Source organism: Aythya marila (assembly GCF_965140915.1).
Source record: "Aythya marila genome assembly, chromosome: 8".
NCBI classification, from domain to species: domain Eukaryota; kingdom Metazoa; phylum Chordata; class Aves; order Anseriformes; family Anatidae; genus Aythya; species Aythya marila.
Genome location: NC_139049.1, coordinates 9,851,461 through 9,874,266, shown reverse-complemented (window position 1 = coordinate 9,874,266; position 22,806 = coordinate 9,851,461). Strand labels below are relative to the sequence as shown.

The window sequence follows — 22,806 nt, the reverse complement described above, 5'->3', positions numbered from 1 at the left end:
AAGCCCAACTTTTCCTCCGCAATTACTTACTTTGGACAGACACAAAAGGATAAGGCAACATGCCCTTGATTGCCTGAGCAGCTAAGAGAGCCGCAGCAGCTTCTGTGTTCTGAAAGCATTGCTCCGAATCCTCTGCACACTGACGGTTGTCAATCTCCAAGAAGACCCTGGTGCTGCAGAAACACAGTAGGAGGGCACAGAAGTTAGCGAGAGAAACTTTGCCAAAGCACTAGGTTAAACTGTGGCTTTTTAAGATCATCTTTCCACCCCAACACTGAATTTGGCAATTGCAATGACTTTACATTTTCCTATTACAAAACAAACAAGCAAACAAAAAAACACAGTTGAGTGACAGCCCCAGATAGTCCAAAAATGCCCCAGACACCTAGAAACAGGCATGTAAGAGCAGTGTAACAAGGCTTGGGGAATACAAAGGCTTCCACTCACCCAATGACCTCCTGCTCTAATTCCCTGTGCTTGCGAATGACTACGAGGGATCGCCGACTCCGTGCTGCTGACTTCTCCCCGTAGTATGGGAATACCATGGGGTTTCCCTGGGAGTCCAGCTTGATTCTCAGATTGGTGTGCAGGAGAGTTCCCAAAGTGCGCAGAAAGCTGCGGACATCGCCCAGCAGCTCATCGGGGGGCATCAGGACCACAATGATGAGCGTCCCCTCTGCCAGCTTCTCAGCTTTGTCACCAGCGCAGTCGAGACCGTCCCAGCCACACTCCTCACTGTTACAGCCCTGGTCACAGCGGCCATCCGCGTAGTGATCTGCACAATACTTGTCATACCTGGAAAAGATAAAGGGTTACGGGCAGCATATGGGACATATATTCTGTATTGCATAGCTGCAGCCTAAAGGTGAAGGCCTCACACTTATTTCTAATCATCAGTGGTGGGTGTAAATTAACAATTGTGCTCAGGACATAAGGCAAAGAGATGTAACCCCAGGATAAGGGTGGCAGGGTGGAAGACAGGAGCACAGAACACCCTGTGGTTCATTTCTGGTACCAGTGAAGGGAGCTGCTTATTCTGTTTACTGAGAAAAGCTACAGCACCTCCTGCCACATCAAGGGAAAATCACGTGCTGTAACATTTATCGTAAATAACTGAAGGGAAAGAAGCATCACGACAAACAAGCAGGAAAACACATGCAGAGGTAGCAAGCAGCTGGGACAAAAATGCAGGTGTTGCAGGCATGCAGTGGAGTTCAGGACAGAAGGTGGTACTACTAGGATCTAGTACAAGGTGCAGTGCTCCCTTTTTCACATTTCCACACATCCATCAGGCGGGTGAACACATCGCCATTGCTCAGGCTATCAATTTAGTATGTAACATACAAATTCCAGAACTTTCCAAAAAAAAAAAAAAGAGACCAGAAGTAATATAACAGCAGAAACTCCTTGATCCGAATTTTTAGCAGAGTATGAACCAGGACCAGAGACAAAGGAAGGAACTAGAGCAGCGGGTATGAATACCCACTGTTGAAAGCACTAGCAGGAGATTTATTAGCAACACAGAGAAACCATTCTTGGGATTATGCCTTACTTGCATGTTTTGCTATTTTGCTGACATTCAAAGTTGTCAAACAGACACTCGGGTGTGTTGCAGAACTCGTCACACTGTCCATTGAAAAGCATCCAGCAGCGCAATGAAGCGGAGCAGTTGGCCCAAGGATCTTCCATTGTCAGGGAGCAGTCGCCTCCATCCCACTGGCACGCATGAGTGTTACAGTCCTCATCACAATAGCCATCTTTTGCTTTTTCTGCACACTGGGAATCCAAACATCCTAGAGGCTCTTGGCTGGGATGTGTGAGCTGCTCACACTGGCTGCCTTGGGCGTGATCAGGACACTGACAATAATAGTAAGGAGGCTGAGAACGAGGGTGGCAGCTTCCACCGTTCTGGCAGGGGGCACTGGCACAGCCCGTGTTTGTCTGGCATTCCTCTCCCACAGACTGCGTGGGGCAGTAGCACCGCGGGCCAGATGATGTCTGGATGCACTGCTCGCCCTTCTTGCATTTCACTTGCCCACAAGTACTGTGGCTGCTGAACTCACATTTTGCCCCAGAATAACCCTAGGGGAAAATAAAATAAAAAAAAAAAACAGGCTCAAAACTTATTCTTCACCATTCTGAAGACAGGAGGCAAGCTGTCCCATGCAAACCCTTTCTCCCCAGTAATTCCCTTAGCCTTATCAGAGTGTGCCATGATCTTCTGGATCTTCATGAACAAACTAGGAACTTGCATTATTACATTTCTGAATGGACTTACTGCAAGATTCTCCTTGTTCACAGCTCTAAGTACAAAGAATGAAGGATAGCAAAAAAAATAAAAGTTAAAATTTAATGCTAGCTTTGACAGAAAAGCCAGCTATGCTTCCTCAACAGCAGAGCTGTTTGAGAGTAACAATAAGCAGCATCATTCTTCTACAGTACCTGGAACCCCTGGGTTTCCCAGCTAAGAAGATAAATTGAGGATAGATAAATTAAAAGATAAACTACAGAGCGTCCAAGGACACACATGCAAGTATGCATAAGAACTGTAACCAACAACAGACCAGTGAAACTCATGTGTCTGCAGCCAGAGATGAGGCAGGCAATCCAGTTTCAGCATGTGGTGCTTACCGGAGGACACTGGCAGATGAACCCGTCTGGCATATTGCTGGCAACAGCACAGGTCCCTCCGTTCTGACACGGCTTCCGAGGACACACATCTATCACACTCTCGCAGTGACGACCTGAGGTGTAGACACGTGGGGAGAAAAGAGCAGAGAAATGTACGTGTGCACATCATAAACCAGTCACAAAGCAAAACACTAATTAACAGCCAACATGTCAAATGCTCCAGTGAAACTTTTTCCCCAGAAGAAGTAAAGCACACCTCTTCAGATAACATATGGTAAGTAGCAGCCAAAGACTACTGCTATAACAAAATCTACACGGGTTATCTGCAGACAGCCCGCCTTGTCTGCCTCCTCAAGAACACGTGACAGCAAAAATACTGAATCTGCTGCTGTCACCCTTAAGTCATCCAGGCACAAGACTCAAGAAAATAAGGGTTCCAAAGATTTTTTCACTTTTTGGGAGATGCTCAATAAATCCAAATGCAAATCGCTCTCTGACCATGAGTGAACAACACAGCAACTGGCAAAGACAAACAGAGAAGAGCATCTACAGCACCACCTAACACTGGAAGTAACGTAAGTGCTCAACCTTGGACTAGGCAAGGAGTCCTGAACACCTGACAGATCACCCCACTTATGCACCTGATTTCCTGGAGAAAATTAGGCCTCAGGACCAGATGCAACCTGAGTGAACAGGATGAGCAAGGAGAGCCTCCTTATGCTGGTCAGCTAGGCAGAGGTCTTACTGCACTGACTAGCGTTAGCAGCAGCACCCAGAGTCAAGCTCTGGTGCCAGCATTTAAAAAGATGAGGATGACCTAAACATGACTTGGACCCCCCAGGAAAATATGAATAGAAGTCTCCCCACATGTGCAGCCAAGCCTGAAAGCTCGCAGACAGGGCAGGATGGCCCACAGAGTCCTGGCATCCTATCAGTCACAAACCACAGCAAAGCTCCCCCTGCCTCCTCCAGGCAGAAGGGTCAACGTGGAATGTGCAGAAGACGAACGGCTAGAGGAAGAGGCATGCTCCCCCTCTGTGCCTAACATTTCCAGACAGATTTCATGTCTGAGACACAGCAGCTCTCCCTGCTCCTCCTAAGGAGCTGCAGGTCTGCACTCCCCATGCTGCAAGTTCCAGTAATGCTTCCATGAGAGCCAGAAGCAACACAAGGCATAAATTATAAAAGAAGAGTTTGTATTCAAGCCTGTGTGTTCAGCTAATATCCCACAGCAGTACCCTACCAGCTATCCTGCCTCCAACTCCATCATGTGTCATTCTTTTAGCAACTTCTTGTGTCAGTCTATGTGATGCATTCAAAAACCTACTGCATGAACTCTTTAAATGTGTGTTCTTGTGATTTATTTGCATCTGACAATCACAAGTTTAATGGAAAAATCTCATTGTGTTTAATTTTGTAAGTAAAAAGGAGTAAAAACTACTGGTAAAGCATGCAGAGAAGGTCACTGGTAAGCAGGGAAAGTGAAAGGTTTTGATGGAGGAAAGCTGAATACATAGGAAGTTAAATTGACATGCAGACTGGGAAGCTGAAAGTTAAGACACATCTGGAGACTATTAGCTCAAACTTATGCCCAGTGGGAGGCAGAAAGCAGAACAGCAGTAATACTGACAAAGATGATGTCTAGAGAGAGCTAGACATAAGTCTGTGTTGTGTGAATTTTTTGCAAAGTTGTGATTCAAAGTTGGATAAATAACCAAGGAATGTACAGCCTGTCTATGCACAGAGTATTCCATCCTAGCCACACCACCAATATAAGGAAAAAAGGGAGTGAGGGTTATAAAAGGAGGCTAAAAGCTAAATATGGATACTGTAACTGTGATTTATATATAAAATTCATACGCTGCTTTGCAAAAGGAAAAGCCACAGAGAAGATGACACATGAACAGTTACGCTTCCACTATCAGAAATGTGAAATTATGAAGGAGAAAAGCATCGCAGAAGACAAAATCCTGGCAGCAAAGTGCCTCAGGAGATTCTTTAGTCTGAGACAACTCTGGAAATCCAATTTCTTTGATTTTTTTTCCCCTCTAAAAAGTGTTTTAAAAACTGAAACATGCTATAAGGAAATGATCAGATATTGTAACGGGAAGTGACTAGATAGCATGACTGCCAGAAAGGGAAAGAATGACCATTTTTCAAGATTATCGCTCTGGAACTGGAAGCATGTTTACAAATACTCACCAGTAAAAGCACTACGACAGATGCACGTATAATCATTTATCAGCTGAACACAATCCAGACTTCCACGGGGGTTACAAGGATTAGAGAGGCATTCATTGATATCCCCCTCGCATCGCTCGCCTGCAAAGCCTGGGAGGCAAACACAGCTATAGCCCCCGATCTGGTCGATGCACTGCCCTCCGTTAAAGCAGCGGGGTACTCCCGAGTCCGAAACACAGTCATCCACGTTCTCCTCACAGAAACGACCTGTCAAAAGTGGTAAAAGAGGCAGTTTGAGGATAAGGAGTCATGGCCTCGTTTCCTATCAAATTTTTAAGAAACACAGTCCTAGATATAAACAGGTAAAGGTCCCAGCTTAATGCAACCCTCACCCAGTGCAGTCAGCAAGCCTCGGATCTGACCTAGGAAGCATGTGGTTTAGATCCAGACTGTTCTCAATGGTATGTCACACTGGTATTTAGCAGCTTTCATGCCTGACTTAATTTAAGAGCATAATTAAAAACACAAAAACAAAACAAAAAAAAGATCCACTCAATTTAGCCCTGTGACTGAACACAGCCAGAGCGCCCTGTGCTGTCCCTCGCAGGGCTGTAAGCTTCCCACCATTCATTTCACTTGGCGACAACCCCGAAAACTCAGCAAAGATCATTTGTAGCAGTATCATGAGCCCAGGCAACAAACCAACAGAAAAGCAACCGTGATAAAACACAGATTCCTGGCCAACATGCCGTTTCTGCAGTTTGACTTCTGGGGCCTGACAGTAAATTCTCAGCGCTGCGAGTGATGGCAGCTGCTCCCTCTCCCTGTGGGGTTCCTTTTCAAGGGAAAAGGTCTGGTCCCGGTTCTGCCTCAGCCACACGGTGTAAGGGATAAAAGGGAACAGAGATGGTAAGCTGAGCAAAGACTTGTCTGTTAGCACAGTTGATTCATGCTAAGTCAAGCTGTTGTGGTGGCCTCCCAGCTGCCACCAGATGTGGCACTATATGGTATGGAACATTCCTTTGGTAGGCTGCCCTGGCAAGGCCTCCTCACTACCTCTTGCTCACCCCAAATCTACTGACTGGGGGGAGAAGATGGGGCACTGAGAGTCCTGATGCTGTGCCAGCACTGCTCACAACAGACAAAACATCGCTGTGCTATCAGTGCTGTTCCAGCTACAAGCACAGAGCACACTACATGGGCTGCTGTGGGAAAAATTAACTCCAGTAACTCCATCTGCTTGCATATGGAAGATGCTTACGTGGGCATCAGTAAAGTATCCATTTCAAAGTAGGCCTGGGACAAAAATTAGGTCTTTACATCATAAATAATGATATCAATCTTTTCTAGTTCCTTTCATTTAAAAAAAAAAAAAGTCACCTCCAGAAAGTAATTCATCTCAACAAATAATGACTGAGGAATTAAAAGAAGCACATTCAGAACCCTGTACAATCTTTCAAAGGTGGAGGGGTCTTTAGTACATCACAAGTTCTGGCAGCACAGAAAACAGCACAAATACATGCTCTGATACATTTGCCTTTACACTGAAGGCCCAAATTAAGAACAATAGACAAAGAATTGTTAAACACAATGATTTGCAATAAAATAAACACTTATCCAAACTGGTGAGATGTGCTGACAGCCACGCTAAACTGAATGAACTGGCAATATCCATGTGTAGGAGGCAAACGTTAGATTGTAAGCGTACTTACAACTTAATTCCTGGTTCATATCTATCTAACATGTACCTGGAGATTTTGCCTACATTGAGGTGACACACTTCAGAAATAAAAAGTGAATTCAGAGGAATGTAAAATCTGATTTGAGAAAAAAGATGCCAGGAAAAAAGTCAAGTAAGAAAACATTTGTTGATGGGTTCAAAAAAAAAAAAAAAAATGCGTACTCTCTGCAGTCCTTAATATTTTCAACACTAGAAGGTAGGGCAGCCAAGTGGTCAGATTTAACAGGGAAATTAAGGTTAGTTTTCAAGAAACACGGTATTAAACAAGTTGTGTAATCATACTTACTGAGAACTACCACTATGTAGCTGGTCTTCTTTTAAGAAAAGCTTTTATTAAAAGAGCTCAAAGTTGCTGAAACAGTTTCAACTACCCTACAGGCATTAAACTATTTGGACAGAAGGTTCCAAGAGAGGACAATGCATGCCCAAAATTTAAATGAGGACACTGGAAATCATGGAAGAACTAAGCAAGTTTTCTGTATACTTCATAGCAGCTCAGCTAAAAAGAAACCCTGGATTTACTGAAGCAGATAGGGTTGGGAGAGACCTTAATGGCAATCTAGGCCATCCCCATTGCCAAAGAGGCATCGTCTATTCTCAGAGGACACTGTCATGACCTATTCCTTTAAAAGAAAGAAAAAGAAAGCTCTGAAAGACAGATCCCATAGCCTAATTTACATATTTATTTTTAAAGGGAAAATATGTATCTCAAGGGATTCAGTGCACTTTGGGAACATTCTTCAAAGGAAATAATGCATTCCCTTTAGACTCTGTCAGGAAACCGGTCAGAAAGGAAAATTAATTCTTGTAACGTTCACTTAATTGCTGAGTTTCATACCCCGAGTGCCTGGTGGACAGGAGCACTTGAAATGGTTGACGAGGTCTATACACGTTCCTCCATTCTGGCAGGGCTGGAACTGGCACTCATCCACTTCATATTCACAGTTGACACCCTGGTATCCAGGCACACACTACCAGTATAAAAATACGCGTCAGTTATCTTTTCATAACAGATACGTTAGCAGACATCTGAGAAAGGCTAACACAGACAACGTGAATCTTCAAAGGGACAGATTATAACTTCCTTTGTAGCTGTACAATTGCAAGTGATTTCAAGGGCTGCACAGACAGACAGCTTAAACACACAACTTGACCACATGACTACTCGGCTGTACAATGCATGTCTGAATTTGAGTGATTTTTTTTCTGTAAAATACAGCAATCAAATACTGAAACTTCTTAGCACAAGACTGGCTTGGAAATTTTGACTTAGGGTTTACATAAGATCCATCCTTTCCTTCTGGGCATGTGCTTCTAAGGTGTTCTGACATTTTCCAAAGCTCAGGAAGGTTGATATGCCATAGTCTCATGGTCTACAGTACTCTCTGCATCAGCTTGTGAACTTGAAATGCAGTGGATGGCATTCCCAATTTGAAAGGCAAGGGATACTTTGCCATTCACCAACAGTGTGAATACAACATTCCTTTAGTGGATTACAAATTTATTTTAATATAAACCACATCTCAAGAAAAAAAAAAATCAAGATATGAAATCCCACCTCTGAGGAAGCAAGGAGCTCTAATGCTTATCAACTATACCTGCCTTACAAACACACTTCCCGTTCAGTTTTTAGAGAAGTCTTGCAGGAGCACTGCTTCTGCCACAGCTGAATTAATTTGTTTCCAGGTATAGGTTGCTTTTATCTCCCTTAGAATCTATTCTACCACTTGCACACGTTTGATTTCTTTCTACGCCTTTGCAATATGATGCTTTAAGTATTTAGGACACTTCCTGGTAGAGCACTGTGCATTACCTCGCACTGGTATCCACCCAGGTGATCCCGGCAGGTGGCACCATTCTGGCACGGGCTGGCGTCGCACTCACGCAGCTGCTCCTCGCAGTAGCTGCCCGTGTAACCCACCCGGCACTGACAGCGGTGCGTGTTCCCAACATTCAGGCAATGACCAGAGTGCTGGCACAACTGATCCACGGTGACTCCTGAAACGAAGTTAAATAAAGTGAGCAAACACATGAAACACGCCTGCCATCAGCACTGGTAGCTCGGCCAGGAATTAACCCAGTGAATTGAAAGTGTGAAATTGAAAAATCGAAGAGTTGCTCTTTAAATCACAGCGAGCCAGAACCACAACCACCTTGTGAATAAAGTCCCTGCTCTGTCACATTTGGATTAACTACCAGCAGCAACATTACCATGAATTACATGCATTACTGCATTATTTTACCATTGACAAGTGAAAAACAAGTGAAAACACATCTCTGAAGCATTTCTGTTTCAGTACAAAGGTTCAACGTACCTAGAACATCTGCAAAAATTATCAGAGCTTGACACCTTCCTCCTTAGACAAGGAGTCTGCTTATTTGGATTTCCTTGACTGAAACTGGCATGACACTGTGCAAGAGCCTAGGCTCCAAGACACCTTCCAGGAAGAAGTTTAAATCTTTTACACGTGCAATATCTGAAGTAGGAAATTAATATGTGGGGGGACAGTCTTAGCTGTAGCTAAAGTGGGCACTTAGTAGCCAGTCTTCTCTGTGAAAATACCTTGAAATGTAAGGAGTTATAAGATGCCTTTCACAGACAAAGGCAACATGTCTGAAACCTGGCCTGCCTGGGATTTAGCAGAAAGATAAAACAGCCAATATATTCCAAAAAGGCTGCCCATGTAAAACAGTATTAGTGAAATAGACTTCTGAAAGTTTTTCAATCTCTCTCTTAAAAATATTTTTAATGGTAGAAACCAGTGTCTTATGTCATGGAAAACCAAGAAAGCCTTGACTCCCAGTACAACCTTGCAGAGAGTTTTCTAGCTTTTAAGTGGCTGTGACCAACCCCCTAGAGGTGAAGCTCTCTGGGATTTCCAATGCATGCTGTGTCCACAGGGATATGAGGAAAGGAGGCGTGGATTAATGATTCCCTGGGACATGCTTTTAGTTAAAACACCGAAGATGCTTATTTACCCCTTTGTGAAGCTGCCACTTGACAGGAGACATTGGGCACATCGCAGTAAGCACCAGTCCAGCCAGAAGGGCAGACGCATCGAGTCTGGGCTCCGGTTTGGAGACATGTGCCCTTGTTCTTACAGGGAGACCTGCTGCACAGATCCACAGGTGTCTGCAGAGTGAAAAAACACAAGATCTATAGCAAGAGCAGTAGCAAACACTATTCAAAGTATAGAGTTCAAGAGGCAAAGGAAGTATGGTAAGCTCTGCAAAACTTGTTCCACATGGTATTGGGAAGAAAGGGACAGTACTTCCCAAGTCTAAGCTAAGTGCTTGTGCGTCTAAGAAAGAGCAAACATACCAGTAAAGTAAACCCCAGGTGGCAGCATAATTTCATCACTAAGTTGATCCTCACACCTTGCTATGCAGAGCTGGCTGGCTGCAGAGCTTTAGCTGGCTGGGTTTAAGAAAATTCAGTTTCATCTCAAGCTGGGCTTCCATTTCTACTTTAGTAGGAAATTTCCAGCTATCAACAGTAACAGGTCCTTTTTCTTCTCCCAAACTCCCTCCACTTTTTTTTTTTTTTTTTTTTTTAGGGTAACAGATGTGTTCCACATTTTGCTCTTTGCTTTTCCTTTCATTAGCTCACCACACTTGCTTTTGGCCCCATTTGCCCTAGTATGCTCTCTGAGTTTTGGAGATCCATTTGAAATCCTAGAACTGTTTTAGAAACTGAAAATGGGTCAGAGTATTCTTTCTTGATTCCATATATGAAAGAGTACAGTATCTAAACAGACTGAAATTCTTAGTAAATCATCATACGAAAGCGGAGTGAGGACTCATAATAACTGTCTGATTTAATATAAACCAGCCACTAACTATCACTTCCTTTTTGAGCACTTAGTCTTCAAAGCAATACAGCTATTTGATTGATTTCAAGCTGACTTGAGGGAAGGATGAGGTTTGTAAAGTGAGTAGTACTGAATTTTGGCTGCAAAACACAATTTCAATTGCAGAAAGTTCTGCTTTTCAGATGCAAACCGTCTCCCCACAAAGACTAAAGGAGAAAAATCTGTGCTTTCACAGGCAACCAAAAAGAAACTTGGAATTCAGTTTTATCACACTCATTTGGGTGTGAAGAAGAAAAACACCGAGCCTCTTGCTTCTGCATTTGTAATGAGTAGCTATTTTACATGCAAATTCCATAACTTATGAATCATTGTCTGATTCTGTTCTGTGTATTTAGCTTTGCTAATTAGGTCAAGCCAATTTTCCCCTAAGACAAGAACTACAGTGTAGCTGTTATCTATAATTCTTTCCAATACAGCTTTCAGTAGTGCTTTTAAGTTTAGAAAGTTCAGATTTCTTGTACAAAGGGAGTAATACAACGTGATCAAACTTCTCTGAATGTAAAGCAAGCAGACTTTCTGAGAATCCACATTTAATTTGGGGACGGGAACATTAATCCTTTTCTCAAGTAATAACAAAGCAAACATAACAGAAGAGGAACTACTAAACTTCACAGGACTTTACAATCACTCTCAATACTAATTCTCCCAATGAGGTTTAAGTGGTGTGCCTGGAATGCATAATTAGAGCAGCAGAGGGGCTGCTTTTTTATATCACTTCATTACTTTGCATTCACTTCCTCCATTAGCAATACTTAGAAGCAGACCTGACAATTTACTGTCTCGCAATGTACTTCTGGAAAAGCACATCCCCCACTGCTACTAAAATGCTTATCTAACACCCACTGTGGTATGAAGACACATTAGCACAAAAGACAGTTTCAAAATCCTTGCAAAATTTTAGTGCTTTCCAGTAGCTTCAGACATTCACCATTCTTTTTTTTTTTTTTTTTTTTTCAAATGGCAGCAGCACTCAGACCTCTTATGAAAGAAGCCAATATGGTGTTTGCTGTTCCAAAGCAAGAAAGTGCCTCAAATCATTCTTGCTATTTTGATAAACACAGGAAAAGAAATCATTCTAATTTGAAAAAGGAAATCAGCACTGTGCTTCCACTGTGATATGCCAAGATTCACAACTTAAATTCAAGTATTTCTATACTTAGAACCAAGCATCGTGGCTTAAATTAGATGTATTAATTCTAAAAAGGAAACTGGAACATTGTCAAAATAACATTTTCCCATTTAATCTGTAACTTATCTCTTGCAATGTCTTTGTATTTCTGGCAAACTGTCAAATTTACATAAGTCTAATAGGTATTAGTCATTTTCATTATGGTTTTGCAGCTCCTATGCTTACTGTGGAAAACTAAATTGCCTGAACTTAAGTATATAAGTAAGGCTAGAGCTTTTTATTGAAGTTGTGAATAGGATCACCACTTCAGTTACTGCCCCAAAACTTCTGCTGACTTTATATGCAGAAAGGAAAACCAAAAAATTTTAATCAACCTGGAAGAACTATACGACTCTGTACAAGAGAACAATTAACTTCCGTGTCCTGCGAATCAGGCTGATATTCTTCCATTTAAGTGGTATTTTTTCTTTAAACGCAGTATTCTGTCTTAAATCAGGACAGTTTTATGCTTCAAATGAAATACAGCATTTTCAAAACTAACAGCTGTTTTCATTAAAAACACACTTACCTAGAAAGTTCCAGCAACACCTGCTTCAAAACAAACAAACACAAAAAAAACAACCGCAAGTATTTTTCCCCTTCCAGAGTTTTGGCCAGGGGCATTTGCTCTGCTAAAGAGAGGGCTCTGGACTAACTTTTTTCCCTGGACTAACAGGTCAACTACCTCTTAACAAAATTGATAGGATAAAAGCACTTGCCATGTTTGCTGCCTCACATCTGACCAGTAACGTCTGCTGTTGAACACTTCAAACAACAGATAGTTGCCTGTACAGGACGGGCAAGGAAAAATCACCCACCTGACAGTTCTTCCCAGTGTAACCCAAGGGACATATACATCGGTATGTGCCTAGGCTGTCCACGCAAGACCCTTTGTTCAAGCACGGATGCGAATCACACTCATTAATTTCCATGAGGCAGAAGGGTCCTGTAAATCCCACCGGACACTGGCAGGTAAAAGAATTGATGCCATCCATGCAGGTACCACCATTGAAACAGGAGCTGCAGGAGCGAGAGCAAAGGTCCGATGTAATAAGCTCATAAACAGAGATAGTATGTAAACATAACTGAAATGAGACAGAAAACCAGATTGCAGGATCATCTGTGCACCAGTAAGCTTCAGCTAAAGAAAAAGATAAGAGTAATTTGGTGAGACTCCAGTTCACTGTCTTTTACCTTGATGAGCATAAAAGTAAACCAGGGTTTCAATGAGTCGTTAGTAACAGAGTTAATTTCTCATAGAAAGAAATCTTCCCAGGTTCAATATCACTACAAACAGTATTGTAATCACATAGTTTGCTCAAGCTGATAAACTGTACACAAGATTTATTATGAATTCTAATTGATTTATTATGAATTCTAATTGCATTACAAATTATTAGAAAACAATTTGCCCTTTTTTTTTAAGCTTCAAAGGAGTGAAAGGTATGTTTTCTCAAGGAAAAATTTCACAACATGCAAAACACAAGCGTGCTCTTCACTGAATTTATGTGAAAGCATTGGTACTGCTAAATCCCTTCCTCTTCTTCTCATGAGAACCTTACTGAAGTCCTTGATTTGTAAAACTACTCACATATGCACTGGCAGAATTCGGATCAAAGGAATCGTTCCCACCAACCTTCTGATCATAAGAAATCCTGCCAGAGTACATGTCCTACAGAGAACTTACTGGGAAAATTAGGACCTCATGCAAAATTAACTCCTTACAGTTTATTCCTCTAAAGAAATGCCTGCCAGGAATCTCCTGCTCCTCTGAAAATAACCCTAGATCACACTCAAGATAATCATCTTGATAGAGTGCACAAAATGAATTCCCGTCTGTTATCTGTCTTGTGCACTGTCAAAGGGTACTTTCCGTGAGAGAAGTGACTGATTCATCTCCTTGCAAGTTTTAAATATCTAAGTTCTGACTGTAATTAAGTTAGAGATGTCAACACCAACCTATTTATCAGAGCAGTTCTTCTGCCTTGTGGGCTGAATTCCATTTTACAAGGAGCAAAACCTGCCCTTAACATTCATGACAGAAGGAGGAAACGACAGGAACTGCAAATCATTTGGCATGTTTCACGGCACTCAGGCCCCCACCTCCAAAAAAAACGGCACTCTCATAGTTCTCACACAAGACAAGGAAGAATCATTTGAACCAAATTCAAATTAACCAACCATCATCATGCTCTTAAGTATGGCTCAGTAAATTTTGGTGGAGAAGGTGTGACTGGTTTAGCTTGGCAGACCGTGTAAGAATTGCTAGGTGCTTCATTCATACCTGCAGGACTGGTTTCAATTCTGACTGATAAGGAAAACAACCAGGATGAACCTCAAGGAAGAACCAGGCGTTCTGCTAAAACACCCAACATACTTCACTTGATTAAACAACTGTTGTGCAAATTAAACACACCCTCATCAGTGACACAATCCTATTCTTAAGATGTTAAAATATTTCCTCCCCCACAACTGCAATTTTATAAAAGATAAGAAAGATCTTCACTTTGCAGACAGAAAACGTATGAGAATAGCAAGAGCTCTACATTTAGGCACCTTATTTACCGAAACCAGACTGAACAGAAGATATTTTGTTTTTTAAATCATTTCAGGCTGTATTAGAAATTGTTTCCATCTGAGAATCTAAAGTTACTTACATCCATCCTAATGAAGCTTAAAATAAATATGCAGAAAGATGATGGATACACAGAGTTAACCCTCAATGAGTTTTTAAAGAGTACCAAGTGAACCAACCTTACAAGGACAAGCTGTTGAGCATTTCAGCTCAGTTCCCCACCTTTCTCTTAAAATGACCTGTTTCTAATCTCAACACTGCTAATCCCCAACTAATTTACGAGCATTAAAAGGTTTCTCTGATGATGAAAACTTCCCAGTACAAAATTTGTGGATTTAGTGCCTTTAATGCTTGGTTGCCTTTCCATAGTTTTTCCTACCTTTTGGCTTCCATTATCAGCACTGAACTGAGCGCTAATTTAACTTTCTTGCCATTCTGAGAATTGGCCATTGCTACCATTTTTGCAGTTTTTCTTTTTCTCAACGCAGTAATTGTTCATAATCAGTCAATTCATTTCCCTCATTATAATAACACTTACCAAAAACACATTATTTGTTTTATTAAGTTAATAAAACATCTGTTACTGTCTTAACATTTGTTAAACACTGTCATATTCCTCTAAGCTTTAGAGCTTAAGCTTCTAACAACGGAACTAAGAATCTAACAAGTCTTGCAAACACAAGACCAACTTTGACATGCAGCTATCTTTCTGCTGTTATCCTGCACAAGGTAAGCAAGCTTTCCTCACGTGTACTGCAAGCATGTCCCAATGACAGCAGGCAGGAAAGCAGATCCTCATCTTTAAAAAGTGCTTTCAACCCACAAGCACACATTTTGTGGCTCTTTAGTATAGCACTGCAGTTCTCACCTCTCAGTGCATTCATCGATGTTGTTCTCACAGTTGGTTCCCTCAAACCCAGGCTGACACTTGCATGTGTAGCTGTTGACATAGTGAGTACACGTGCCTCCATTCCTGCATGGTTCACTCAGACATTCGTTGGTATCTGTTTGACATTTATCTCCATGAAAACCAGGTAGGCAGATGCATGAGAAAGAGTTTATCCCATCCACACATGAAGCTCCGTTTTGGCAGGGATCTAAAACAGAAGCATGACATTAAGCATCAAAGTGGGTAACAGTAAAATCCCAGGCCTATACTTGTAGCCTTAAGGAGAAAAAAAAAAAAAAGAAGTAATACACAGCCCAGAGGGTAACAAACTGCAAGTTTTTCTTAGCCACTTTGTGGAAGAGATAATTGCAAAGTATTACCAATAATGAATTCACAAGGAGGTGTGGATCAAGACAAAGCTTCAGGGCCTAAAGGTTTCTCTGCTGAGATTTGTTCAACCAAAACCAGTCTCTTAGTCTAAAATTCAAGCTCTGCTTTTTTGATGAATGCCTACTGATAGACAATACCAGCAGCTCTGCAACAATTTATTCTTTCTTCCCAAGTCTTCTTCACAAGAAAACTTAACTCATTCTTTGTCCAGACACTCCTCAACAGAGGAGGGAACTTGTATGCTTAATTCTAAGCATGCAAGTAGTCCATTAAAATCAAATGTGTATGTGTAAATTTGTGTATGTATAAGCATTTACACATAATTAAGCACTTAGTATTCTTCCCAGCATCAAAAGTTGACTGAAGAAAAGCTGGTGGAAAAGCCCAAAAATTCATACTCAGCCTTGGACTCTTCTCAATTCTGCATTTCTTGGCACTTTATTACTACCAAACTCTTTATTTGTGTATCACCTATATTTTGGTCCAAGCTGCCTCGTACTACTGTATTCCTTCTACTTTCACAAGTACTAATCTACCTGAAAGACCTCAACCACTCAGTAGTTTCTTCCTGCTTTGCTCCTTCGACTTCAAGATTTAAGAGCTACATTCCCACGACAGATACTGCTCTGAAGCCAGCTTCCTTTTCTACTCTGCCTTCCCTAGTCCAAAAGCCTGCATATGTAAAGACAGTGAGGGAAATAGAGAGGAGGGAGGAAAATATGGAAAAATGTCAGTAGTTTTTTTTAATCTATGAATATCTTCAAAAGTACTACTAAAATACAAACTGTAGAATGCAAATAAACTCATCCAAAAATTTGCAGTTCAACGTAAGTACAAGATCATTTTGTGCTGGTAAACGAAGAAAACAGATGTGAAAGGTAATTAAAGCTCATTTATTGACTGAGAAATATGCTCACATGATAAAAACTTGTGTTATAAGACAGACACCTGCATCCATTTAAAGGTCATCTGACTACTGCAGAGAAAGAGCACATTCAAAGCAAGACCCCTGGCAGCTATAAAATATTGTGTCTATAACAGCCAACCACTTATGACTGAAGCCAAAAGCTGTGCGTTAATGCTCTGTGCTGCACATTTATTGGCAGAAAATGGAGACTGGAGTATCAACTTTTCAATAAGTTCCTGTTATTGGAGGATTTGTTTGCCTCATAGATTAAAGACATTTGGCTCAAGCCATGGAAGGTTTTTGTTATGCTAAATGAAATCAGCTGTAGCAGCAATTGGAAATTCTTCTTCAACCTCATGGGTGTGCTACATAACAGACAACACTGGATGAATCTCACAGCTCAGAGAGATTTTCCAGCTGTTAAAGAAAGAATGATGAACACTTCAAATGTTTGTATCTTCAGACACCCACGTAAAACCTAACAGGACAAACCACAGTTTTGCTGGCTTCAGGAAACAAAGTTTTGGATCGATGCACCGAAGTGATTTTTTTGTACTGTACCTGTTTGCTCAGAAAGTGGTAAGCAAAATCTCAGGCTGAGCCAGATGTCTTGGAATTACTTGGATTCTTCTCTACAGCAGTCACAAATTACTTTTTTTTTCAATGCAAAACACGACTATCTAAACTCATACCTGAAGTCTGAAACACTTCGGTTTGGTTTTAAGCTATTCCAATAAAAACTAGTGTGTTTTTTTTTTTTCTTTTCAATAGGCAGCCAATTAAAAAAGTAATAGTATATTGTGATAGACTCCGAAGTATGATAAAGCACTTTTCAAATAGCAATGGATGAGCTTTTAAACATAAAACACTTTCCAGGAGACTGGTTTTATCTGATGATACAGAATATGCCCAGCAAGAAAAATAATTCAGTATGTATTTGGTTTCCCTCGTAAAGATCAGTGTCGAGGGCATGAAATGAGCATTTACTTTCTTGTAATTTAAACTATTTCAAGACTCACTACTGTATGGGTGAGCCTCCTGCCACTGATACCTGTTCTGGAATACAGTGCCTTCCCGCTGCTCAATTTGCTTTCAAACACGGATCAACTGGAACAGCAACAGAACCCACTCTTCCCAGAATACTTATGTCAGACAGAGACATTTCAGGAAGGACTGCTATGCCTCAGATTCCCACCACACCTCAGTCAAGCTTAACTTTGAAATACAGGTAAGCCCTGCAATATTACTTTAAGTTTGCGTATTAAAATTTCAGGCAAATGCAATTCTTCATTAAACAGTGTTTCTCATTAAAGTATGGAAATCATAAAGTTCATTTCAAGTTAAGAATCTGAGAATAGCTCCTATCATCACTTAGAATACAATAGTCCATTTCCAGCATCTAAATGTAATGGATTTTGCCTGCCTTAAGCATGCAAGTATTACAAGACTGAGGTTTTAACGTGTTTTCCCCCCACCCCTGGTAAGAGATTATAGAGGAACTTTGAGCATCTGTCAGATAGTAGTCATCAACAGTAAAGCAAAATTATTTCTAGGTAAAAGGAGAAAACACAGAATAATCCACTGATACTCACTTGACAGGCAGTCATCGATGTTACTGTCACAGTCTCCTCCAGTGAAGCCTGGACGACATTCACACAGGTAACTGCCTTGAATATTATGGCACAAAGCATGATTTTTGCAGGGCTTCGAGAGACATTCATCAATATCCACTGTACATCTCTCCCCTGAAACACGGAGAGCCCAGAAGTAAGACCTCTCATTGTGTCAGTGATCGAAAGGCTCAACGCCAACACTGCTCAGTGTTCAAAGTACATTATGTTCCACATCCACATTACCTTCCCAGCCAGGGGCACACTGGCAGGTGTAGCCTTCAGAATCAGGAGATTCTTGGCAAATTCCTGAGTTCTCACATGGATCGGGGGAACATGGAGCAACCACAACCTGGCAGTTGACACCTGGAGTGCAGAAAGAGGAAAAAAAAAGAGAACATACTGCTAAGGGCTCGGTGCTTCTCAGAAGAATGAAAAAGGATTGCAACTTGCATGATTATCCTACACAGCAGTGGACAGCGTTTCCACTTTTGAAAAATCTAAGCAGAAGATTGGAGCATTCCTCGTGGGCTCAGTGGGTACAAGCAGACAGCAAACACAGTAATTCCTACTAACCAAAGTTATTTTGAGAGGAGTGACAGGAAGACAAACTCACTGCACTGAGCTGTAGAGGAGGACAAGGAAGCAAAGGGTGTAAAATTCCTGCCCATGGAAGATAGAGAAAGGTACAAAGATGCAGCAACTACTGCTTATACAAAGTTTTAGTCTTCTTTAATATCTTTTCCCATTGTTACTCTGATCACATTTTTTTATTTGCTCTTCTAGTTTTCACATTACCCTTATGACCCAGTTCTAACACTTTCTTCTTCCTTCTTTGAGTAGTTTTTGTAAAGCCATTGCTAAAAACTGAAGACTTAGCCATTTATTCACTGGGCAAAAAATTCATCAGCATTCTTAGACAGTGCCACTACCAGGCATAACCTTTTCATTGAAAGATTAGCTTATCACATTCCGATGAGCTGTGCATTAAACAGTGTTGCCTGTGCAACATGTCTTGTGGAATGGGACAAACTCATCCATCTCATGCATGCCTATAATAGCTGCTTTCATGCTACAATTACAGTATTACTATCTTTTTTTTCCCTCTCCCAAAGTATCTTTTCTGCACTTAGATATCTGAGAAGAAAAAAAAAGTGTCAACATTCCAAGTAGCTCTATTTCCCCATTAAAGGGTTTCTACACTTCAGAAAATTATTGCGAACAGAGGAGCATTAGAATTCCAACAGATTAATGCCCCTTCAATTCCCAGTGCACGTATATAGCTCACACAGCTCAGTTTAACTTTTAAGAAGTTAATTCACAAAGTAAATTTTAATTTACAAAGTAAATTAAGCTGACTGCAACCAGGACGTTTCTTAGTAAGTTCAAGCATGGCTTAAATATGCTCTTTCAAAGTATTTCACTACTGTATCATGTCTACCTGAAACAACTGCAATGCAACATCATGTAACCACAGCATTTTCCCTTGATTCCTATTTCCATGAAATTTAATCAAAAGATTAAAACGGCATTTTAAGGGTACAGTAAAGGGTACAATACAGGGTACAATTTTAAGGGTACAATAAAGCAGAAAGGCAAAAGAAAAAATATTTTCAATTTTTCACCTTTGAATCCTTTCCTACAGGTACATCTATATCCATTCAACAGATCCTCACAAGTTCCTCCATTCTGGCATGGGTTTGATTTACACTCGTTCCCTTCTGTTGAACAGTAATCTCCTATCCAACCTGGGTCACAGACGCACTTGTACCTTTAGAAGGCAAAAACAACAGCAATTTGAGAACATTTTGATAAACTCTTCTCTCCAAAATATTGAGAATCAACTCACACTTAACACCACACTCTCCCCTCCTGTTAAGTTTCCACACAGCACTCAGCCAGCAATATGTTTCTGCTTTGATAAGACATCACAATGCATTTAAACAAAGACAGAAAAATAAAAGACTAAAAAAAGTGGAGGGGAACAATAGGTTCTAAAGATGAATAGGCTTATTTAATACAAAGTAGTGGTTACAAATGGAAACAGCTGCCTGGGAACAGCAGCAATTTATTCCACCATGTTTCAAAATCTGAAGCAGAGCAGCACTCCACCCCTGTGACGTAGAACCAAGGTGTCAGTGAATCACCCTGGACTCCAGCCACCCAAAATACATGCTGGCCATCGTGCAGACAAGACTTATTTTATCTGACCCTGAGCATAAGGTGTACACGGGCATAAGCATGAGTGCAGGTGATGACAGACAAGATGAACCAAATCAACTTTTTTCCAAGCTTGCATGGAGGCTGAATTAGAAATAAAGGCAGCATTCTGTCAGCTCCAAGAAAATCCCAAATCCTGCCCTACAGAGCCACCAGAAATGGCAAATCAATTCCTCACCAAGTGCTGACAATGCTTCCCAGGACACAGCATGTGTCTGGGACACACTACTATCCCTCATACAGTTGGGAACTCTCACATCCTCCCTCCCCACACCTGCCAGTTCCACAGCCCCTGTGCTCCCAGGACCCATGTCTTTCGTTTAGCACAGAGTCATCGTTAACAAATGAGGTCTTCATTCAAGGCTCCTGACCTCAGCATTTGGTCTTCCTGGATGGGATGATTCAGTAACAACTGCTGCTATCAAAATGGCTAGAAAAAGCTTTCCTTTCTTCTCTCAGGCGTGCAACAGTGTGACTAAAGCTGATGAAATCTCAGCCTCGGATACACTGTTCAGAGACATACACTGCTCAGCAATAAATCTCTTGGTCTTGAGAAAGCTGCTAGAGGAAACGGTCAAAGGCAACTGCTTACTATCAATCCCTCAAGTCAAACAGGGTGCCTTGCTTTTAAAAAAAATAATTTAAAAAATGCTTTTCACTAAGAGATGTAATGACTGATTTTACTGGTGCAAAATGTTAAATAGTTTTGCAGGAGAAACAGGAACAAGATGAAGGGCATGAACTACTAATTCTTATTTTCTTCTTGACTTTTCATACTGAGCTCCTTTCCTAAGCCTTAAAGAAGTACCTTTATATAAACCCCTCTAATTGGTTGTTACACCTAAATTTCCCCGGCAGCCTTCTTCCAAAGCTGCTCCCTATCTCCTAATTTCAGAAGTTATCTGGCTGTTCCTTCATGCTGAGCATTTGGGTAGCAAATGGCACTAGCCACAAAGACATTCTCTATAATCAACATTTTAGATTTTGATGGAGTAGGTAGCTACTGCTCTCCAAATGTTCAATTTGGGACCATTTCTTTTTTTTTTTTTTTTTTAATTGAACTCACTTGAATAATCAACCCCTCCCTTTATGAAATGGCAGTCCACCCTGCGCGACATGCCCATGCAGGGCAGAAAATCCTATGCTGAATCAGCACAGAGTGCAGCTGGTGACTCAAGGTCTACACCTTGCTGCGATTACGTCACAGGCAGCAAATAAACTGGCATCCTAATCTAACTGAGAAATTACAGAAAAGAAAAAAACAAACAAAAACCTCAAGTCAAGATGAAACTGGCAAAAAAAAAAAGACATAGAAGGTAGACAAATTTAACATGATAGTAAGAACTTACCCACTAACGATGTGTGTGCAGTTACCGTGCACGCAGGGATTACTGAGACAGCCATCTGCCTGTGACTGACAGTGAGGGTGGTGGTAGCCTTCAGGACAGACACACCGAAAGCCATTGACTTCGTTTATGCATGTTCCACCATTATGGCAGGGGTTAGATGCACATTCATCAATATCCACATTACAGCGTGGGCCTAGAAACAAAACAAAACAAAAAAGTATTATTAAGCAGTATTTCTTATAAGAACATTTGCCTTACAAGTCTGTGAGAACATATGTTGAGGGAACTCAGTAAAGCCAACACAGAGGGACAGGCCTTGCATACTTAAGCAGCTTTAACTGAAAAGAAACGCTTTGAAAGATGCAGCACTTTTCTCTGCTTGGAAAACAGCACTTATGCTCAGCAAGTATATACAAACCATTCAAGAATCTGAGTTGCATTAAAAATCACTGATTAATATTCATTAGAAGGCCCCAAACCACTCCGTTGTATCATGCTTGGAACAAACCTCTTGAGCTCCACTTATCAAAGCCCTGGTCTTCTGTGCTGAAATCGCCTACCCTCTGAACAACCAATACTGCCATGCTGTCTGCAGTAAATATAGTTCTTGTGGTTTATTGCGTAAAAGGAACTCTAAAGAATACCATATCCTGTTTTGCCTGCCTCTCTTTACTGTGTGTGCCAGGAGTACAAGATCCCTGAAGTAGTGACCCTGAAGTCTTGTGAGGCTGCAAAGCTAAACAAAATAAGTATTGAAGCTGAAAAGCATGTTTAACATGAGGAAAGGACAAAGTAAGGAGGCCCCATGCAGACCAGCTCTTTAAGTACTAGAACAGGTCGATTCACCATATTACTGAATTATTTTAGCAGCATAAGTAAGAAGGCGAGTAGGATAATAAATGTGGTATGCCAACAACATCGAAAACAAAGTCAAGAATGATCAGGATCGTGTTCCTGCTCTAGGGACTGAAGAGTATCACCATGACAGAGTCAATAGAAGAAAGGAGCTTCAGAAGATTAGAAAGATGCCAAGAGAAATGCACAAGACACATGAAACCTCTTAGCACTGTTTCTAATGCATTTCAGATTAATTTTAATTAGAATCACTCAGTAATAAACAGTAACAAACGTGATGAGAAAACTGTTATAAACAGTACCAACTGCCTTACGACAATTATTTTATGAGCATATTATCCTAACATGGCTCAAAACACATTAAGTCCATTATAAACAGTGTTGAGATGTGCTTTAGTCATCAGAACTAGTCCTGATG

General features: G+C 41.1%; 1 protein-coding gene across 1 annotated transcript in view; it reads right to left on the bottom strand.

The window, feature by feature from the left end:
• Positions 1-22,806, bottom strand: part of NOTCH2 (notch receptor 2) — an 84,857-nt gene that overhangs the window by 12,219 nt on the left and 49,832 nt on the right. The window contains exons 13-26 of the mRNA XM_082766129.1: positions 21,534-21,726; positions 19,590-19,735; positions 18,211-18,330; positions 17,947-18,099; positions 15,037-15,265; positions 12,412-12,613; positions 9,533-9,686; positions 8,367-8,551; positions 7,392-7,524; positions 4,834-5,079; positions 2,632-2,744; positions 1,553-2,082; positions 448-795; positions 31-173 (exon numbers count right to left, since the gene is read on the bottom strand). Of these exons, the coding sequence (XP_082622255.1) occupies positions 31-173; positions 448-795; positions 1,553-2,082; positions 2,632-2,744; positions 4,834-5,079; positions 7,392-7,524; positions 8,367-8,551; positions 9,533-9,686; positions 12,412-12,613; positions 15,037-15,265; positions 17,947-18,099; positions 18,211-18,330; positions 19,590-19,735; positions 21,534-21,726 (2,895 nt within the window). The remainder of the gene's footprint in view (positions 1-30; positions 174-447; positions 796-1,552; positions 2,083-2,631; positions 2,745-4,833; positions 5,080-7,391; positions 7,525-8,366; positions 8,552-9,532; positions 9,687-12,411; positions 12,614-15,036; positions 15,266-17,946; positions 18,100-18,210; positions 18,331-19,589; positions 19,736-21,533; positions 21,727-22,806) is intronic.